General features: G+C 40.2%; 1 protein-coding gene and 1 pseudogene across 20 annotated transcripts in view; both read left to right on the top strand.

Annotated features, from left to right (window-relative positions):
- Positions 1-6,829, top strand: part of PAM (peptidylglycine alpha-amidating monooxygenase) — a 282,570-nt gene extending 275,741 nt beyond the window's left edge. For 5 of the 20 annotated variants that reach the window (XM_044264740.1, XM_044264730.1, XM_044264769.1 and 2 more), the window contains 3 exons: positions 1,734-1,937; positions 4,836-4,892; positions 5,992-6,829. In XM_044264740.1, coding sequence (XP_044120675.1) covers positions 1,734-1,937; positions 4,836-4,892; positions 5,992-6,173 — 443 coding nt within the window. In that variant the 3' untranslated portion in view covers positions 6,174-6,829. The remainder of the gene's footprint in view (positions 1-1,733; positions 1,938-4,835; positions 4,893-5,991) is intronic. The other 15 variants (XM_044264749.1, XM_044264778.1, XM_044264868.1 and 12 more) reach the window with 5 other exon arrangements.
- A 6,211-nt stretch (positions 6,830-13,040) lies between these two features.
- LOC122918272 lies at positions 13,041-21,505 on the top strand (annotated as a pseudogene).
- The last annotated feature ends 838 nt before the right edge of the window (positions 21,506-22,343 follow it).

Raw genomic sequence — 22,343 nt, 5'->3', positions numbered from 1 at the left:
TAGTCACCTTCCTATAGAAACAAATCCTTTCAAGACAATGAGTTTTTTACTACCAAGCTACACCTTTGTTCTGTTTTTTAATCCTATCCTCTATTTATTGTTACTGTCCTACAGAAGTATAAAAGGAGCTTAAATAAAACAGAACAATTTGTATGTCTCTTCCACAGTAATGAAGAAAAAGACACAACAGTTCGTGGGCAGGGAGAGTGAGAATCAAACTTAACATTCCTCTTGGAAACAGCTCTAGACAGGTTAAATGTAAGCCATCTAAATCTATAAACCAATCCCTTTTCCTCTCTCCTGCTGAAGTTTCAAGAGCCACTCCAGTGGACACAGAATAATGGTTTGTCCTTCACCATAGTGTAGGGAAGGAAATGAGGGCTATGAAGCCACTGTAAAATGGTGATACTAACAGTGCCTACTTATAGGCTTGGTGTAATGATTAAATGAGAATATTGCCTGAAACCGTGCAAGTGCTCAGGAGATATCATTGAGACCGTGACGGAACAACATGGAAGTAAAAACTGGGACCTGCCGTATGTGTGCGTCACAAATTGTGTTTATAGTGTCTTGAGTAGTTTGAGAAATGCTTCCTTGGAGAAATGTCCACTTCGATAAACATTAACCCAAGATGTTCTGATAGTGTTAAACCACCTATTCCTGCCACTTGGTCAGAAGTTCCCTGAGGCCATGTGATAGACTCTGTATCGTAGGGCAGAAGGGCACACCGAAAAATTGAACTTCTAGAAATCTTATGAGCCTTTGGGCAAACATGTGGTTGTAACTGCTGGCCTTGGCACACTAGGGTTTTTGTACAAGTACATGTATGTGCTTTGGGAGGGCAAGAACATCGCAAGGCTCAACCTCATTTTCAAGTCAGTAGTTTTTAAAATCCCTGAAGCAGCTTATATGGTGTCATTGTATCAGTTCCCAAAAAGCACTTTAGGCCCAATATCTCCCCAATGCTAGTCAATATCAGAGAATTGTTCTATAAACTATTTTCATCAACAACAATAGGATGTACCATACATCTGTGTGCCCTCATGGCTTGCTGGAAACTGTACAAAAGAAACTGAAAAGGTTATTTTTCCAGTTTGTAATCCTAGAGTTAATGTGTACAACTATGCATGTGATGTATCAGTAATTCATTGAACATTAACAAGATTCAAAAACTTAAGAGTCAAGGAAAGAGATTTCTTAAGCACCTTCTCTAAGCTAAGCTTTTACACTCAACAGTTTTACGAAGGAGGTGTTTTTGTATCGTCACAGTTCTACGGATGAGGTTGAGAAGGCCCAGACCATTTAAGTAACTTGCCCAAAGTTACACAGCTAGTTCTGTAGGCGAACTGGGATTTCAGTTCAGATTTATGTAATTCCAGTACGCACACCAGTTCTTCGCCCTGCGCCATTGCTGCCTGTTAATTTCAACCTTGAAAAAAAAATGCAAAAGGAAGATACCTCTTTTATGGAATTCTCGCTCAAGAGGAAACAAAGGGCAGACTCAAAGAAAACCAATTTAGAGGTACAAAACCACTGAGGGGAAAGTACTAATCACAGCAGATAATTGTGGCCTGGTAGCTTGGTAGATTCAGATACTGAAATGTGAACCCCCACATGCATTGACCTCAACAAGTTCTTTATGAGCAGTTGTTGATTTGCCTGGGTAGGGGTGGGCACGAGGGTTTTGGAATCTTTGAGTCAGTTGAATATTGTGAACTCTTCTTTCCCCGAAGAATCCGAGGCAGTTGTTGAAACCAAAATGGAGAACAAACCCACCTCCACAGAGTTGCAGAAGATGCAAGAGAAACAGAAACTGACCAAAGAGCCGGGCTTGGGAGTGCCCATTGTTCTCATTACAACCCTTCTGGTTATTCCGGTGGTTGTCCTGCTGGCCATTGCCTTATATATTCGGTGGAAAAAATCAAAGGCCTTTGGAGGCAAGTAAAATGAGCCCCTTGAACTTAGAACCTACCTTTGAAAGAGTGTTTGGCCTAATTATCCTCAAAGTCTTGTCTTGATTTTTTTCAGTGTTTTTTTTGTTTTTTTTTTTAAGTGCTCTCTGCCTTTTTTGGTGTTACTATGTATGTTCCATATATTGTCTGCAGTTAGTATCATTGTAGGAAGATATATGAAGCCTCAGAAATTTGGAGAGTTAGATTAAAATATAACCTTTAATACTGCCTTTTAGCAATTGGCGTAAGCCCAGTTAATGTCTCCATACAAAACTGTGCAGATAAGTAGTCAGCATAAATTAGGGTCAGGAAGGAAGAGATCCTTGGTGTTAGAAACAGGCCCACTTCTCGAAATACCTGGGTCAGACATTTGGGAGTTGTCTTTTCCCCTCCTAGCCCTGGCTTTAGCTCCTAGCTGCATGACCTTGGGCAAGTTACTTAATAGTTTCCTCACCTACAAAGTGGGAATAAAAAAACTCATGAGATTGTGTGAAGATTAAATGAAATGATAAACAGAGAGCATTTATCACAGTCTCTGTCCCATTGTAAGTGCTCAGTTAATACCACCAATGACTACGATTGTCATTGACAATAAAGGACAAAGTCCTAAGAAGTCATGGAGGATACCTGTCTTGAACCTCAACTTTCTCCAGAAACCAGCTATTTCTATAATACACCATTTGGTAGTTTTTAAATAGGCACAAATCAGGCCATCAGCCTTCCTTTACCAAACAAGGCAGGGTCCAGTACTGGAGTCAGTATTTTATGAAATCATCATCATTGTATAGGACCCAGGAGCTGAATTCCTTTCGAGACATTCAGATAAACAAAGAAATAATCCAACCCAAGATTCTCACCTCTCAGGAGCTGTCTCTTGGCTGGATCCTCAGGTCCTAAGGCGAGAGTCTACAGCTGCGTCTAGGAAGGAATCCATGGGCCAGGGTGGGAGGCAGCATTTGATCAAGAAAGAGCATCTGATTCTATTTCAGGCCAAGGCGACCGTGGCAGGGATTCAGTGCCCATGGCAAAGCCCTGACACAGAAAAGGACACAGAAACAAAAAAACAGAGGAATCCATTTAATAAGTGGTGAAAGCAGATTTTTCTAGGACTGGTTTGCTTTTCATCTGCAATCAATAAAGCTCTGCAAAAAAATACAGTTAACTCTTCAAAAAAGAACTTTTGAGCCCGTGTTATGGGTATGGTACTGCGGTGAGCAGGGGGCAAAGACAAACACAGCCATTGTCCTCACGGAGTTAGATGGAAGCTTCTGAAAGCCAGAGTCTGCCATGTTTGCTTGTTTATCCATGTATCCTCAGCACAAGTAACAGTTCCTGGCTCTTGGGCTTTGGTAAATAGTCATTGGAAAAATGACTGAATCCATAAATGGAGCTCCCAGAAGAGATGACACATAATAAACGAGGTGACTTAGAAGGGTAACGATAGACGGTGGTAAGTGCAGTGATAAGTACACAAAGGATCAGGAACACACAGGGCCTGGGGCAAGTAGCAGGAATGTTGGCCATCCACCCACACTGGAAGGAGTAGCTGGTGAGTCGGGAAGGCTTGGCCTCTCCTGTTTGCTGTTAAGCATATGGGACGTGGCACTCCTCCAGAACACTGAGTTCCCAGGAAGGTGTTGGGAAGGCAGAGACCCAGGTCACACCATAGGAAATTACCATTCCTCAATCATGTTTTATTTAGAAAAATTGCAGTTTTATATGGTTCCATCTAATACATTTAATTCTAAAAGTAGGTCAGCCTCTCACCCTCTTGCAGCATTTGTTCCGGATAGAGCTTGTCCAAGCCGTGAGAATTTTTAGGAGCCCTCATCAAAGACCTTTCATATTTATTCAGCCCGTACTTTGCATGTCAGCTCCACAACAGACACCGTACTAGGCACAGCGGATACAAAGCCAGCTAAGGACTGCCCTGCCTCCTCATCGAACTTACATTCTTATTTTTTTGGCTTCCTAACAATCTTAGCAAGAGTCTTCCCTTCTTACCTGTTTCTCTCCACACTCACTCTTCACGACATTTCCGCTGTCATCTGCTTGCTAGCTTTTTTCACAATGCTGCCTCTACTCCTGGCTAGGGACTTCACAGGAGAACGCCGAGCCTCACTTCCATGACCACAACCCTGAAGGGGGCAGCCCTTCAGGGAAGCCAGGATGGAAAGTGCAGAGATAGAGAATGAAAATGAAGTCGGCTGGGAGTCCTGGTCCACCCCAACCCTACCAATAAAGAAGGAAAGTCCATCCTTCATGGAGACGGGCAGTGCCATTTCAACTTTTTGGTTGAAAATATTCAGGTCCTTGCCTTCAGTTAAGTCTTTTATAAAAAAGAGAAACGATCTACATGGATCCAAAGCTTTCTCAAGCAGGACATGTTGTGTTCTTAATGAAAAGACTAAAGCCAAAGACAAACACTCCTAAGTTATAATAATCAGAGCTTCCAACTTATTATAAATTCTTGGTAATTTAATCTTGTCCTAAGAAAAAGTGACTAGTATTTATTGAGCATGTCCTGTATGTGTACCAGGCACGGTTCTAAGCACTTCACATGGAGTATCCCGTCTAAACCTGGCAGATAGGTAGGGATCATCATTAATCCCTGTTTTCCCTGAGGAGAAAACCGAGACTCAGAGAAGCAACTTACTGAGACTGCACAGGCTGTGAGGACACAGGCAGGCGTCAAACCCAGCTCTGGCCCTTAGATACTATCACAAGAATATATTGCCTTTCTTCTCCCCTTAGAATTGCATACAGACAAGAGCCAGGCCCTGTTTTTAATTGTCTATGAATTCCTGATTTTGTTTTGAAAGTTGAACCCATGGTTGAGAAGGGCGATTGGGACTCATTTTGAAATGTGCCATCTCTTTCTAGCAGATTCTGAACACAAACTTGAGGCAAGTTCAGGAAGAGTACTCGGAAGACTTAGAGGTATGCCTGTGACCTTTTGGAATCCTTCACATTTGGCTCAAAGTCAACAAGCTCATGTCCTTTATAGAGCAAGGAGATATTTCTTGTTTTCTCTCGGAAAATTAAACTCCTCATGTGCAGCACAGCAATGTTAAGTGCAGAATGCAAACCAGCAACTAAAACCAAAGCGTGTGGCTCTGGCAGCAGATTTCCCAGTCTCGGGTTTTTTCTGCTTTGCCTTTCTGTATCATCTAATTTTCTTCGCCTGTCTTTTATCTGGCTTCATTTGTCTTCAGTAAATTTTCTGTCACTCCTGTCGGCCTGTCAGTGCTTGTCATAGTGAAGATGACCTTTTCATATAGTCATTGAAATGAAGAGCTCCTTGAGGGATGCCAGTTCCAGAGATCCTGAAAAATGAATCTGAAGTGGTCCTACAGAAACACATATATAATCCTGGGGAGTTTTTTTATTTATTTTATTTTATTTTACTTTTATTTTATTTTATTTTTTAAAGGCTTTATTTATTTATTTGAGAGAGAGAGAGAAAGAGGGAAAAGCAGACTCCCTGTTGACCAGAGGGCTAACAAGGGCTTGATCCCAGGACCCTGCGATCATGACCCGAGCTGAAGGCAGACGCTTAACTGACTGAGTAAGCCACCCAGGCGCCCCTTTCTTATGTATTTTAATAAATGCGTGGAGTAATATCTTCCTGACCCTATAGGATAAGTATCCCTCTGTCACATTTTTGTTTTGTTTTGTTTTTTACTAATATCTACCCTTTGGCATTATAACTTCTAATTTATCATTTAAGAATCTATAAGCAGGGGTGCCTGGGTGGCTCAGGGGGTTAAAGCCTCTGCCTTCGGCTCAGGTCATGATCTCAGGGTCCTGGGATCGAGTCCCATATCGGGCTCTCTGCTCAGCGGGGAGCCTGCTTCCCTCTCTCTCTCTCTCTCTCTGCCTGCCTCTCTACTTACTTGTGATCTTTCTCTCTCTGTCAAATAAATAAATAAATAATCATTTTTTAAAAAATGTTTTAAAAAAAATGAATCCACAAGAAGATGGAGAATCATTTGTGCAAACCTGCCCTCAGTTCCATGTCATTGTGTGTTTTCTTCAGGAAAGGGCGGTGGAGGCTTAAACCTTGGAAATTTCTTCGCAAGCCGGAAGGGCTACAGCCGGAAAGGGTTTGACCGCCTTAGCACGGAGGGAAGCGACCAAGAGAAAGACGAGGATGATGGAAGTGAGTCCGAAGAGGAGTACTCCGCACCTCTGCCTGCACCCTCACTGTCTTCCTCCTGAAAACCCGCCTTTGATTTAGGTTCACGAGATTTTCTAAGAACGCCAGATTCCTTTCCCTTTAGCACGTTTAGGGTTTTGCGTATTTAACTGTAAACTGTACTAGTCTGTGTGGGACTGGACACATTGTATTTCCTTTGTTTTGATTGAGTTGGCTTCTGTTTCTAGTTGAGGAGTTTCCTAAAAGTTCATAACAGTGCCATTGTCCTTCTCTGAACATAGACTAGAGAAACGGTCCTCTTCTTCTATCACACTACTAATTTAATGATGGAAGGTTTGCTCATTTACATTTTCGAGGCTCTTCTGTAGATGTAAATAACCCCTTTCTCTGCTTGAACACAGTATTTTCCCAATAGCACTTCCATTGCCGATGTCTGTCTTTGGTGCCTTTCCTGTTCAGCATTCTCAGCCTGTGGCAGTAAAGAGAAACTTTGTGCTACATGAGGACAAAGCTGCTAAATCTCCTTCTATTTTTTTAAAATCACTAACATTATATTGCAATGAGGGAAAGAAAAAAGTCTCTATTTAAATTCATTTTTTAATTTTCTTCTTCAGTTGGTGTGTTTTTGGGATGTCTTATTTTTAGATGGTTACACTGTTAGAACACTATTTTCAGAATCTGAATGTAATTTGTGTAATAAAGTGTTTTCAGAGCATTAGCTGTCAGAGTGTATTTTGGAATTTTTGCATACTTGGAGGGTTTTGTATACCACTTTTGTAATAATTACACAAACCACAGATACAGTGAAAACTACTCAGTGTTTTCAACAGAAAGAAATGTGTTGTATTGTATTAAAATGAAGCTGATATTTTGTTATATGGCTGATATAAATTAAAAGCCAGCAATCAGACTTTACATACATGTGTAAAGCAAGGTTCTCTTTTAAAATTCAAAGAGGGGTTTTGCCTGTATATCAATCAGGAGGTAAATTATTTAATAAAAGGTGATCTAGCTAAGAGGAAGGCTGTGTCTCAAATTACATAAGCAGACGGGTCCATCAGTGTAGGTTACCACTAATGGTTTTCTTTTTAAAGAATAATTTCATCAGATTCTCAGGTGTTCATGGAAATACTCATCTTACAGTGACTACCAATTAGTTATTTGTTATTTTTTATTGACATATAATGTATTATTTTCTTCAGAGGTACAGGTCTGTGAATCATCCATGTAACACAATACATAGGACTCACCAGAGCACATACCCTCCCCAGTGTCCCTCACCCAGCCACCCCATCCCTCCCACCGCCCTCCCCTCCAGCAGCCCTCAGTTTGTTCCTTGAGACTGAGAGTCTCTTATGGTTTGTCTCCCTCCCTGGTCCCATCTTGTTTCGTTTTTCCCCCCTTCTCCCCACAATCCCCCACCCTGCCTTTCAAATTCCTTATATCAGAGAGATCTTATGATAATTGTCTTTCTCTGATTGACTTATTGCACTTAGCATAATACCCCCTAGTTCCATCCGTGTCGTTGCAAATGGCAAGATTTCGTTTTTTTATGTCTGTATTATGTATATATATATATGAACATCTTCTTTATCCTTCATCTGTTGATGGACATCTAGGCTCTTCCCATAGTTTGGCTATTGTAGACATTGCTATTATAAACATAGGGTTGCACGTGCCCCTTCGGATCACTACATTTGAATTTTTTTTTAAAGATTTTATTTATTTATTTGACAGAGAGATCACAAGTAGGCAGAGAGGGAGGCAAAGAGAGAAGGAAGCAGGCTCTCTGCCTAGCAGAGAGCCCACCACGGGGCTCGATCCCAGGACCCTGAGACCACGACCCAAGCTGAAGGCGGATGCTTAACCCACTGAGTCACCCAGGTGCCCCACTACATTTGAAACTTTAGGGTAAATACCCAGTATGTGATTGCTGGGTCATAGGGTACCTCTGTTTTCACCTTTTGGAGGAACCTCCATACTGTTTTCCAGAGTGGCTGCACCAGTTTGCATTCCCACCAACAATGTAGGAGGGTTCCCCTTTCTGTATATCCTCGCCAACACCCATAGTTGCCTGACTGGTTAATTTTAACCATTCTGACTGGTGTGAGGTGGTATCTCACTGTAGTTTGTTTGTTTGTTTGTTTGTTTTTAAGAAATCATCCTTTTCTTTATTTTTACTTTTATTTTACTTTATTTTACTTTATTTATTTAAAAGATTTTATTTATTTATTTGACAGAATGAGAGAGAGAAAGCATGAGTGGAGAAAGGTCAGTGAGAAAAGCAGACTCCCTGCTGAGCAGGGAGCCCGATGTGGAACTTGATCCTGGGACTCCAGGATCATGACCCGAGCCAAAGGCAGTCGCCCAACCAACTGAGCCACCCAGGCAGCCCCTCACTGTAGTTTTGATTTGTATTTCCCTGATGCCAAGTGATGTTGAGCACTTTTTCATGTGTCTGTTGCCCATTTGGATGTCTTTGCTGTAATGTCTGTTCATGTCCTCTGCCCATTTCTTGATTGAATGATTTGTTCTGTGGGTGTTGAGTTTGAAAAGTTCTTTATAGATTTTGGATACTAGCCCTTTATCTGATATGTCATTTGCATATATTTTCTCCCATCTGTCAGTTGTCTTTTGTTTTTGTTTTTGTTTTGTTTTTAAGATTTTATTTATTTATTAGTCAGAGAGAGAGAGAGCGCAGGCAGACAGAGAGGCAGGCAGAGGCAGAGGGTGAAGCAGGCTCCCTGCCGAGCAAGGAGCCGGATGCAGGACTTGATCCCAGGTTGCTGGGATCATGACCTGAGCTGAAGGCAGCCACTTAACCAACTGAGCCACCCAGGTGTCCCTGTCTTTTGGTTTTGTTGACTGTTTCCTTTGCTGTGCAGAAGCTTTTTGATCTTGATGAAGTCCCAGTAGTTCATTTTTGCCCTTGCTTCCCTCGCCTTTGGTGATGTTTCTAGGAAGAAGTTGCTGTGGCTGAAATTGAAGAGGTTGCTGCCTGTGCTCCCCTCAAGGAGAAGGATTTCTGTTTCACATGGAGTTCTTTCATCCATTTTGAGTCTATTTTTGTGTGTGGTGTAAGGAAATGGTCCAGTTTCATTTTTCTGCATGTGGCTGTCCAATTTTCCCAACACAACTTGTTGGAGAGATTGTCTTTTTTCCATTGGGCATTCTTTCCTGCTTTGTCGAAGATTAGTTGACTGTAGAGTTTAAGGTCTGTTTCTGGGCTCTCTATTCTATTCCATTGATCTATCTGTCTGTTTTTGTGCCAGTCTTGATGTCTTGATGATTAATGCTTTGTAACAGTTTGAAGTCTGGAATTGTGATGCTGCCAACTTTGGCTTTCTTTTTCAACATTCTTCTGGCTATTGGGGGTCTTTTCCAGTTCCACAGAAATTTTAGGATTATTTGTTCCATTTCTTTCCAGAAAAATTGATAGTATTTTGGTAGGGATTGCATTAAATGTGTAGATTGCTTTAGGTAGCATAGGCATTTTCATAATATTTGTTCTTCCAATTCATGAGCATGGAATGCTTTTCCATTTCTTTGTGTCTTCCTCAATTTCTTTCATGAGTACTTTATAGTTTTTTGAGTACAAATTCTTTTCCTCTTTGGTTAGATTTATTCCTAGGTATCTTATGGTTTGGGGTGCAGTTGTAAATGGGATGGACTCTTTAATTTCTCTTTCTTCTGTCTATTTGTATATAGAAATGCAACTGATTTCTGTGCATTGATTTTATATCCTGACACTTTACTGAATTCCTGTATGAGTTCCAGCAGTTTTGGAGTGGAGTCTTTTGGGTTTTCAACATAAAGTATCATATCATCTGCAAACAGAGTTTGACTTCTTTGTCAATTTGGATGCCTTTTATTTCTTTTTGTTGTCTGATTGCTGAGGCTAGAATTTCTAGTACTATGTTCAATAGAGTGGACATCCCTGCCATGTTCCTGACCTGTTTTTCCCCATTAGAGCTGCTTTTCCCCATTAGAATGATAGTCGCTGTGCGTTTTTCATGACGGGTTTGATGATATTGAGGTTTGCACCCTCTATCCTACACTGTGTAGAGTTTCGATCAAGAAAGGAAGCTGTACTTTGTCAAATGTTTTTTCAGCATCATATTGAGAGTATCATATGGTTCTTATTCTTTCTTTTATTAATGTGTTGTATCACATTGATTGATTTGTAGATGTTGAACCAAACTTACAGCCCAGGAATAAATTCCACTTAGTTGTGGTGAATGATCCTTTTAATGTACTGTTGGATCTTATTGGCTAGTATTTTGGTGAGAATTTTTGCAACCGCGTTCATCAAAGATGTAACAAGATGGTATGTAATTTTCCTTTTTGATGGGGTCTTTGTCTGGTTTTGGGATCAAGGTAATGCTGGCTCATCAAATGAGTTTGGAAGTTTTCCTTCCATTTCTATTTTTTGGAACAGTCTCAGGAGAATAGGTATTAATTCTTCTTTAAATGCTTGGTAGAATTCCCCTGGGAAGCCATCTGGCCCTGGGCTCTTCTTTATTGGGAGATTTTTGATGACTGCTTCAATCTCCTTACTGGTTATGGGTCTGTTCAGGTTTTCTATTTCTTCCTGGTTCAGTTTTGGTAGTTTATGTGTCTCTAGGAATGCATCTATTTCTTCCAGATGGTCAGATTTTCTGGTGGTAGTTGCTCATAAAATGTTCATTTAATTGTTTGTATTTCTTTAGATGTTGGTTTTGATCTGTACTTTTTCATTCATGATTTTATTAATTTTATTAACTTGGGTCCTTTCTCTTTTTTTTTTTTTTTTTTGATAAGTCTGGACAGGGGGTTATCAATCTGATTAATTCTTTCAAAGAACCAGGTCCTAGTTTTGTTGATCTGTTCTACTGTTCTTGTGGCTTCTATTTCATTGATTTCTGCTCTGATCTTTATTATTTCTTTTCTCCTGCTGGGTTTAGGCTTTATTTCCTGTTCCCTTTCTAGCTTCTTTAGGGTTAGGTTGTATATTCGAGATCTTTCTTGTTTCCTGTGAAAGGCTTCTATTGTTATATACTTTCCTCACATGACCCCTTTTGTGGTGTTCCAAAGATTTTGAACAGTTGTGTTTTCATTTTCATTTATTTTCCATTAATTTTTTAAAATTCTTCCTTAATTTCCTGGTTGACCCATTCGTTCTTTAGTAGGATGTTCTTTAACCTCCACGTATTTGAGTTCTTTCCAACTTTCCTGTTGTGGTTGAGTTCTAGTTTCAATGCATCGTGATCTGAACATATGCAGGGAATGATCCCAGTCTTTTGGTACTGGTTGAGACCTGACTTATGACCCAGAATGTGATCTATTCTGGAGAATGTTCCCTGTGTACTAGAGAAGAATGTGTATTCTGTTGCTTTGGGATGGAATGTTCTGACTATATCTGTGATGTCCCTCTGGCCCAGTGTGTCATTTAAAGCCTTTATTTCCTTGTTGATCTTTTGCTTAGATGACCTGTCCATTTCAGTGAGAGGAGGTGTTAAAGTCCCCTACTATTATTGTATTGTTGTTGATGTCTTAATTTGATTTTGTTATTAATTGGTTTATATAGTTGGCTGCTCCTGTGTTAGGGGCATAGATATTTAAAATTGTTAGCTCTTCTTGTTGGACAGACCCTTTAAATATGATATAGTGTCTCCTACCATAGTCTTTGGATTAAAATCTATTTTATCTGATGTCAAGATTGCCACCCCAGCTTTCTTTTGATGTCCATTAGCATGGTAAATTGTTTTCCACCCCCTCACTGAAATATATATATGTATATAATTAGACTGGTGAATATAAAAGAGCCACACAGTTGATTTTGGGTGTATTTTTGTCTGTTAGGAGATGATGCCTCCCAAAATTTTAAAGAAAAAAAAACATATATATATATACAAAAACAAGGGTAAACACAATGAAGGGATGGAATATGACTATAAGATGAAAATTTTAAAAAGGTTTTAAAAAAAGAATTGATAAGTTGAAAAAAGAAAAAAAAATGGAGAGAATGTGATCAGGCTGGAGACTAGAACAAAGCTATATGCTAGATTTAGGGTATGTTCTGCTCTGTTAGAAGAATCTATATCCCAAAATTTCAAAGAAAGAAAGACATATATGTATATAAAAAATAAGGTTATGGGACGCCTGGGTGGCTCAGTTGGTTGGACGACTGCCTCCGGCTCAGGGCGTGATCCTGGAGTCCCGGGATCGAGTCCCACATCAGGCTCCCAGCTCCATGGGGAGTCTGCTTCGCTCTCTGACCTTCTCCTCACTCATGCTCTCTCTCACTGTCTCTCTCTCTCAAATAAATAAATAAAAAATCTTAAAAAAAAAAATAAGGTTAAATACAATGAGGGGATAAAATATGACTATAACAATGAAATTTTTTAAAAAGATTTTAAAAAGTTATTGATAAAATAGTTAAGTTAAAATAGGAAAGGGGAAAATTTTAAAAAGAATTGAATAAGAAAAAAAGAAAATCTAAAAAATGTAACTTTGAAAGACTAAAGAATCCTGGGGGAAAGCCATGAATTCTATGTGCTGTGTTCCCATAGCTCTGATGTTTTGCAATTCTCATTGATCAGTGAACTTGGTCTTGGCCGGAGGTTCTTGCAGATCTTCTGGGGGAGGGGCCTGTTTCAGTGATTCTCAAATGTCTTTGTCTGAGGCAGAATTGCACCGCCTTTGCCCAGGGCAACCTAAGGAATCTGCTCAGGTTCGCTCTCTGTAGCTTTTGTTTCCTGAACGCTTTCCGCTTTCCGTAGAGTTCTGAAGGATGGGAATGAAATTGGAGGCCTCCCAGTCTCCGGAGGGTAGGAGCCAAGAGCTTGGGGCTGCATTCCTCAGAGCAACCCTGGAGAAAAGCGCCCAATCACTCTCACCTCCCTGGTCTCCAGCTGCACTTGGTGACTGAGCGTTTCTATTTCTGGCCCATGGCCCTGTTTGGAGTCTCCAAACCCAGCAGATTCCTGCAGCACGCTCCTGCACTGCTCCTCTCAGTGGAAGAGGGGGTGGCATCTCGCCGGATTTGCCAGTTGTGGGGTCCCTGCTCCACGAGGTATGCCTGACTAAGCCCTGGATGACGGTTTAAGATAACCCCGAGCTGAGAGCCCACTCGTTGGTTCCTCTCTGGAGCCTGCTTCCCCACTCCGATACCTGGGAGCTCTGCTGTACTCAGACACCCCAGGTCTTTCTGTGACCCCCACAGGTCCTATGACCACACTGTCCCCGTGAGGACTCCACCCCACGCTTAGCCTCTGGAGTGACGTTCCTCCGTGGAGCAGACTTCTAAAAGTTCTGATTTTGTTCTCCATTGCTCCACTGCTTCCTGGGAGCCGGCCCCTCCCCGCTGCGGTCTATCTTCCCATATATCACCTCGGATTCACTTCTCTGCATGTTCTACCTTCCAGAAAGTGGCCGCTTTTCTGTTCCTAGAATTGCTGCTATTCTTTTTTTCTATCTCCTGTTGAGTTTGTAGGTTCAAAATGGTTTGATAACTATCTAGCTGAATTCCTGGGACCCGAAGAAATTTAGATTTCCTACTCCTCTGCCATCTTGCTCTTCCCCCATACAAATTACTTTTATGACATCTTTTTCATTATAATCCATCAATGCAATTTAGTAAGAACCTGATAAATTTGCTTCATATAATAATCAGATTCTAGTTCCCTTTCTTCAAAATGTCTACATGCAATTCAAGCATCTTAGTAGTGGCATAGCGGAGATTTAATTCACCAATCATGAAAACACTACAGACTGCTTTGTAAAAAATTATGTTAGATGTCTTCCAGTTATGTTATTTTTAAATTATTTTTTAAATTTTATTTATTTATTTGACAGACAGAGATCACAAGTAGGCAGAGAGGCAGGCAGAGAGAGAGAGAGGAGGAAGCAGACTCCCCGCAGAGCAGAGAGCCCGATTCGAGGCTCAAGCCCAAGACCCCGGGATCACGACCCGAGCCGAAGGCAGAGGCCTTAACCCACTGAGCCACCCAGGTGCCCCTATTTTTAAAAATCTAACTCAGATTTTTTCCTTCTCATCATTGATACCAAAGATGATTGCCTTCTCTTGCAAGCTTAATTTGGGCATCCTCCCCAAGTAGAAACTTCACCTTTCTTTGTATTCCTTTGATCTTCCTTCTCAAATGAGGAATAGCATGTTCCTTTCTTGACCACTCCTTTATTTCCCTTTTGGTACCATCAGCAGTAAATATGTAAATGTAGAATAACAACTCTTCTGATGTATATGTGCCTGTCCACTGTATCTTACATATTTTTTTTATTTCAATGTGAGGATTAGTCCAATACCCCAAAGTAAATGTTTTATGCACTGACTTTGATGGTGCTCAAGTCTGCTTACACTGAGGAAATTAGCTGACTTGCACTTTTGTGGTACAATATTTGATCCTCAGCTCCATCAGCTACTTTTTTGAATGTTATCAAATGTTCCTAAACAGTTTACAGTGACTTGATGGATTCAAAAAAATGTAAATATGAAAATGGTATACTATAAGGAGGTGAGAAAGATAAAGGGAGAACAAAGATAAAAATGGGGGGCACCTGGGTGGCTCAGTGGGTTAAGCTGCTGCCTTCGGCTCAGGTCATGATCTCAGGGTCCTGGGATCGAGTCCCACATCGGACTTTCTGCTCAGCAGGGAGCCTGCTTCCCTTCCTCTCTCTCTGCCTGCTTCTCTGCCTACTTGTGATCTCTCTCTCTCTCTCTCTCTGTCAAATAAATAAATCTTAAAAAAAAAAAAAGATAAAAATGGAAAAGTTAATACAAAAGTCATTCCTATTACACGTGCTCGAGGAAGAGAATTTGCCTCTAAACTTTCTAGCAGCTCATTAAATAAAAATCGATTACTTACATAATTTATGAGTCCATTAAACATTAAGAGTTCCTAATTATAAGACCAGAAAAACTTGCTCCCAAGTACCTTCTGAAAGACAGCAAGATGTGTCATTGAGGTCTTCAACGATATCCATCGAGTAGACAAATACCTTTTGCACGTCTGTTCTTACGTATGTCCCTTACTATAGCATGCAGAATTTTATGCCTAATATAAGCAAATGGCATGATAAAAAAGAAGAGTCGGGAAAAGAAAATCTGGGGTGTTGCAATCCTGTCCTAGTACACTACCCTTATTCTACTAACCTGGCTTGACTGAAGATGGTAGACTAGAAATGAATGAACTCCATTGCCTTAAGTCTCTCCACTGATTATTGCTCTTAGCTAAATTTCATTTTTGAGACCCTCAGAGATTGCTCTGCTTAGGAAGCACCTAAAGAAGTGGATCCTACCCCTGGCTTTACTGTAGAACCACCTGGGGAATTAAAGAAGAAAAAAAGACAGGGGGCACTCCTTCCAGAGATCCTGATTTAGTTGACTTAGAGGAGTATCTTGGTATAGGCCATGCTTTTTAATTTCTCTAGGTAATTCTAATGTGCATCCAGCATTGAAAACTGCTGTCTTTGAGAACAGCTCTTCCACTGTGCCAGTTACTATGAGTAGATATCTATATTTTCACATACGTTATAGTTTACAAATGTTTGGAGAGAGAAGATGGGATCTGGGGTATTTTAATGTTGACCGTTAATACCAAGATCTGACTGCCTTAATTTCTCAGTGTTTTAAATTGGATAAATAAAATAGGCATAATTGACTTATTAAAAAGACAAAGAAACAGCTGGGCTTTGATTTTTTTACATTAAATTATCCAGAGAGTGTTATTTGGGGAGGAAAAAGAATTGCTCTGTCATTCACTGAATTGGCCCTGAATTATCATATGCATAAAATCTTTTGTACTAAGCTTTCTTCTTAGTTTATCAAATCAGCATATTCTTTCTCAAAATTCCCATGCATCTTTAAACTCTCACTCAACTGTTATATAAATTGAATATTTAAGTAGGTGAATGACAAGGGAAGCCAAAGACTTGGGTTTAGGGCCTTTTCCCCAGACTGTCATCTACCTAATAGCTCAAAGTTGGTGTAAGTCAAAGTTAATGATTCCCATAGCATACTTCTCAGATTTCAGTGAATATAAGTATCAGCTGTGGGTACTTATTTTGAGAGGACTGACTCTTGATCCTGTACCCAGAGTTTCTGATTCACTATGCTGGGTGGGGCCCAGATCTCTGCATTTTTAAGAAGCATCCCTGGTGATCTGGACCCAGGTGTTCTATGGACCATCTCCAAGAAATACAGTCCCACAGAGAGTAGCCAAGCCTTAAAAAAATTATTAGGCATACGAAGCCATGTTCTCAAATATATAGTCTCCAGAGAGAGAGGCCTAGAAGTCATTGACCCCACTTCCTCAAACCCACATCACAGAAGCCGCAGGTGCAAATTATCTTCACAGCCAGAACTTACCTACCAGCAACGTCTCCCTTCCATTCCCTTAACAAGGATCATCCCTAAGACAAAAATACAAGTGATGTCCTCCACAGGCCACCATGCTAGTCTTATTTTCTCTTTTCAAATCACACCTAAAGGCAAGAATCCACCAGATAAATTTGGTGTGTTTTTCCTGCATCATTATTTAAGGGAGCATATATATTCAATCTAGAGAATACACTGATGATGATAAATGTAACTCCTCCTTATAGACTTCCAATTTCTGAAACACCAACACCCAGAGATGTCGGTCATACCTCTAAACTAAAGGTACAAAACAAGAAACAAGTATTTTCTGTGCTCCAAAACTGAGTACACTGTACCATCACAGGGATTTACCAATGAAGACTTGATAAGAGAGTGCCCAAGTTTGGAAATATGAAGAAAGAATGCGAAATAGATGAGTTTATAAAGACAAGTTTGACAATAAAAGAACTCTTTTCATTTTTGAGCAAAAATGCGCTTCTCCTACACACATACATACATAACCTGAACAAACCAGTTACTTGAGAATGCTTCATTTGTTTCCTCTGTTATACTAACATCACTCTCCATGTCTTTAAAAATATATATTGTCCAGGAGCTGACGTAAGCATGCAAATGGATGAAACAGCACAAATGCACTGGTTCCTATGATTAACTTCCAGTTAAGGAGGTAGTTCCATTCAATAGTGCAGCCTAGTCTTAGCCAATATTGACTTTGGAAAGAACGCCGGGTTAAGATGAGAAAGTTCTGAAATTCCAAGCACTGGATCTTACTATACACCATTCTGAACCCACCTATAGCTATATCTTATATATCTATAAAATACAGACCATTTTATTAGTCAAAGTTCTTTAGTCATAAATCACAATTTACACAATTCTTACTTATTAAGAATTGATGATAATAATGAAAAATTAATAATTTATTAAGATATAGTACTATTATTTATTCATTCACATAACTGAAAAACTCAAGCATGGCTAGATTCAGCAAATCAGAAGATGCTATCAGGAATTTGCCTCCCATCGCCCTCAGTTTGTCTTTCTTCTACAAAGGATTCATTTTCATGCACACTCTCCACCCAGAAGTAATAAAGGTGGCAACCAGCAACTCTGAGTTGAAATCCTCCCAGCATTAACTTTGAGGGAGATACCTTCCCTTTCTAAAGAGTTCTAATACATTGACTAACTGGTCTGATTTGATTTCTGTGCAACTTTAGAATAAATCACCACAGGCAGGGAAAGTGTGGTATGTAGAACCAGAGCAGAATCACATCTCACAGTAACCACACTGATGATTTATAGAAAATTTCTTTCACCAAGAAAACTTCAGATACTACTGCCAGTTGAATAAGTGTTGATTCTGGTAAGAAAAAACAGAGTAGACAGGCACTAATGTTCTATTTCTTGGATAAAGAGGTTTACTGAAATGCCTATTTGTGTGGTGCTTAAATTATTACATTAAAAAGGGACATTGAGTAATTAAGTCTGTACCAGTGTATAAATTAAAAGAGTCTCAAATTCCCACAAACAATACTGAATACAAGAAGAAGTGTTCAATTTGGATTTGTCACAAAAATAATGACAATCAAAAATATACAAAGAAAACAAGAGCAAAGATTTGAGACCCAAAATCTGTCTCTTATCCTACGATTTCTACTCATCTAAGGTTGATGGAAACAGGTAGCTTCCAATCAATAAAAGAGATAGTTGCCTTACTTAAAAAAAGATAAATCATGGATGTTCAGTCAATACTATTCATTCTAAAACAAACAAATTATGATGTTCTTTTGTCCCCAGTTCTTCCTCTGAAAATTTCAAAGCTATAGCAATACTGAAGACTGTCATATTGACTATCTGTATACCCTTCGCTTACACTTACCAGAGATTAACATTTTGCCATATGTGTTTTTCTCTTTCTCACAGGTGTGCAATGCATGCACACACTAATTTACCTCTACTGAACAATTTGAGAATAATTTGAGGACATCAGAACATTTACTCTCAATAGTTCAACACATATCACCTAAGAATTAGGCATTCTCCTACATAACCACAGAAACAGTGTTACACAAAAGAATTTAACACTGATTCCTTAATATCGGCTAATATGTAGTCCAGATTTGAACCCCCAGCATCTCTAAAATTCCCTTTGGAGCTTTCTATTTTTGATCCAGGATCCAATTAATATTCACATGATGCATTTGTTTCTTACAACTCTTTTCTCTCCTTTTTAAAAATATTTATTTATTTATTTATTTGACAGAGAGAGAGAGAGAGAGAGCACAAGTATGCAGAGGCAGGCAGGGAGTTGAGGGGAAGCAGGCTCCCTGCTGAGCAGAGAGCCCAGTGCGGGGCTCCATCCTAGGACCCTGGGATCATGACCTGAGCCCAAGGCAGAGGCTTCTTCCCACTGAGCCACCCAGGTGACCCCCTTTTTTCTCTTTAAAATAATTCTTTTGCCATTCTTTTTCTTCCAAAACATCAACACTTTTAATAATACAGTCTGGGGCACCTGGGTGGCTCACTGCGTTAAGCTTCTGCCTTCGGCTCAGGTCATGATCTACGGTCCTGGGATCAAGTCCTGCATCAGGCTCTCTGCACAGCAGGGAGCCCGCTTCCCCACCATCTCTCTCTGCCTGTCTCTCTGCCTACTTGTGATCTCTCTCTGATAAATAAATAAAAATCTTAAAAAAAAAATAGTGCAGGCCAGTCATTTTGCACAAGGGCTCCCCCCACTGTAACTTCATCTTTTTTTCTCATGATTGATTTATAATTCTGATGATGCCTACCTCCCACCGCCTCATATTAGGAGACACACAATGTCAGTTTGCTCCATTATTGATGATGCTACATTTGATCACTTAAGTAAAATGACGTCCAGGGCACCTGGATAACTGAGTCAGGTCATGATCTCAGGGTCCTGGGATTGAGCCCTGCATCCAGCCCCCAGCCCCCTGCTCAGTGGGGAGTCTGCTTCTCCCTCTCCTTTGGTCCCACCCCCTGCAATTCGTGCTCTCTCTCTCTCTAATAAATAAGTAAAATCTTAAAAACAATAAAAATGTTTTTAATGTCCAACAAATTCCCCATTATATATGTTCCATTTCTACCTTTTCTTTATAAAGTGTTTCTGAGAGAAAACATTTTTTGAGATTTATTTTTTATTTTTTATTAACAAATAATGTATTATTAGTCCCAGGGGTACAGGTCTGTGAATCGTCAGGTTTACACACTTCCCAGCACTCACCATAGCACATACCCTCCCCAAAGTCCATAATCCAACCACTGTCTACCTACCAAACCCCCAACCCAACAACCCTCAGTTTGTTTTGTGAGATTAAGAGACAAAGTAGGAGAGAAAATATTTTTAAGTCACGTGAGTATCTACTCCCCCAAAACTTTTACCTAATAGTTTTTTTTTATCCATTGGTGATGTTTTCCTGAATCTATAATTTGGGGGTAGTTCTTAAATAATAATGGTTTTCTAATTATATTATTTTTTCTTCATTTATTAGCAGCATTCTTCTGTAAATGACTGAGTCTTAATCTCACCCCAATAAATATTGGTAGCATCTGTTCAAGAACATAAATTAATCCCCTCATTTTATTTATAATTAGTATGATATATTCCCCAAACTCATGGCACAAATATGGTCAAATACCTTCTATCATCCTACTTAACTGCTCAGGTCCTTACCTTTCTTACTGATAGAAAGCCAGCTACCAACGTTTGGATTTTGGGACTCCCTCTCCTTTCCTTCTCTGAAGTGGTCAAAAAAACTGACTGATGGTCAGAGCAGGAAGGGGTGAAGAGGGACAGAGGGAAGGAGAGATGAAGGTGACAGCCACATAGATTTTTATAAAGCATTCTTCAGGGTAGTTATTACCAGTGTAGTGAATGGCTGACATCTGGTGGTAAAAGAGTAAAAATTTGCATGGATTTGTACACTCCTAGAAGAGGGGCCATTTGGTGAATGATGGCTGCGTCTTCAAGAATAATTTAAAATGTTGCGAGTCACCCAGTTTTTATGTCCACATCATACCAAGCAACCAGCTATTTGAAAAGATCTGTAACATCAGGTGTCACATAGATACTGACCGTATCCATGTCGTCTTTGACAATGGAATCACTATTCTCCAAACCAAAGAACAGAAAACCATGAAATTGTTCAGCTACTTTTTCTTTTTAACATGAACACTTAAGGAAGCAAAAATAAACATATATAATGGCACTCAAAATCATTTGCATATTGTGTTAACCCATTGCCATTTTAAGAAATAAGAGAAAATTAAAATTAAGTTCAGAAAAGTTTAAAAAATGGGTGCTTGGTATTGATCCCTGGGAAAGAAGACACAGGCGATAATGATGCCAAAGGCCATTACATCATTGGCTAGGAGATTGTGACCTGGACTGGATCTGAAAACTGGCAGATCTTTGTACAGTGCTGTGGGACTTGCTCATCTTCCACAGCTCTGGGGACAGCGCCAGTCCCAGGTTTGTGCCCCTACTCATGAATCAGTTCTTGGTGGTCTATGGCAAGAAGCCCAACCTCAAGTGTGCCAGTCCTCCAGGTTTCAACAGCCATGGTGGAGCCCCACAATTCCTTCTTGATCATTCACATGACCTTAGATCATTCTTGCTGTGCCTTCATGGTCACCAAGGAAGCCATCTATGACATAGGTCAGGATATCAAACATACTAATCTCCATCATTTGATTGGGCAGGTTGTGTCTATCATCATTACGTCTCTGCAATTTGACAGTACCCTGAATGTGAATTTGACAGACTTCCCAACCAACCTGGTCCCATACCCCCACATCTACTTTCCCCGGGCCACCAACTCTGAGGCATCTCAGCTAAGAAGGCCTAGGATGAGCAGCAAGTTCCCCAACACCTGCCTGAAGCCAGCCAGTCAAATGGCCAAGTATGACTCTTGCCGCAGCAAGTACATGGTTTGTGGCCCGTGGTGTTGGAGGGACAAGCCAATATCAACACAGACTTTACCAGCAACAGGATGAAATGCAACACCCAGTTTGAGGATGTTGCCCAACTAGATTTAAAGTGGACATCAACTACCAGCCCTCTGATTGTCATTCCCCAGGGAGACCTGGCCAAAGAGCAACAGAGTGTGGGCGTACTAAGCAATACCACTGCCATGGCTGAGGTCTGGGCCTGCCCGAACCATAAGTTTGATCTCACGAAACAAAGTGAACATTTATGTGTTGTATGTGGGGGAAGGTGTGTAGGAAAGAGAGGTCTCTGAGGCCCAGGAGAACTTGGCAGCTCTGGAGAAAGATGGGGAAGAGGTAGGCATGGATTCTGTGGAAGAATATGAGAATGCGGCTGGCAGCATAGCTGGTTTCAAGTTGTTTACAATTAAATTTTCTGTATTAAATGATTAAAATAATAACTCTATGACTACTAAAAACCATTGAATTTTCACTTTATTTTATTTTTTAAAAGATTTTATTTATTTATTTGACCTAGAGAGAGATAGAAATCACAAGTAGACAGAGAAGCAAGCAGAGAGAGAGGGGGAAGCAGGTTCCCCACCGAGCAAAGAGCCTGATGTGGGCTCGATCCCAGGACACTGAGATCATGACCTGGGCCAAAGGCAGAGGCTCAACCCACTGAGCCACAGAGGTGCCCCTGAATTTTCACTTTAAATGAGTGAATTTTATTGTGTGTTAATTTTACACACACACACACACACACAGAATTATATTCAAAACTGGTAAACAAAGACCATCCTCAAAGCCTGAAAACTCCTAGTCACAGTCGGGCCATGTAGAAATCGCTTTGTATCTTCCAAAACTGAGTCACATCTCCTTCAAATAATGAATCATTCCTACCCCT

Source organism: Neovison vison, chromosome 1 (genome assembly GCF_020171115.1).
Source record: "Neovison vison isolate M4711 chromosome 1, ASM_NN_V1, whole genome shotgun sequence".
In the NCBI taxonomy this organism is placed as follows: Eukaryota; Metazoa; Chordata; class Mammalia; order Carnivora; family Mustelidae; genus Neogale; species Neogale vison.
This window is presented reverse-complemented; position numbering and strand designations above follow the sequence as displayed.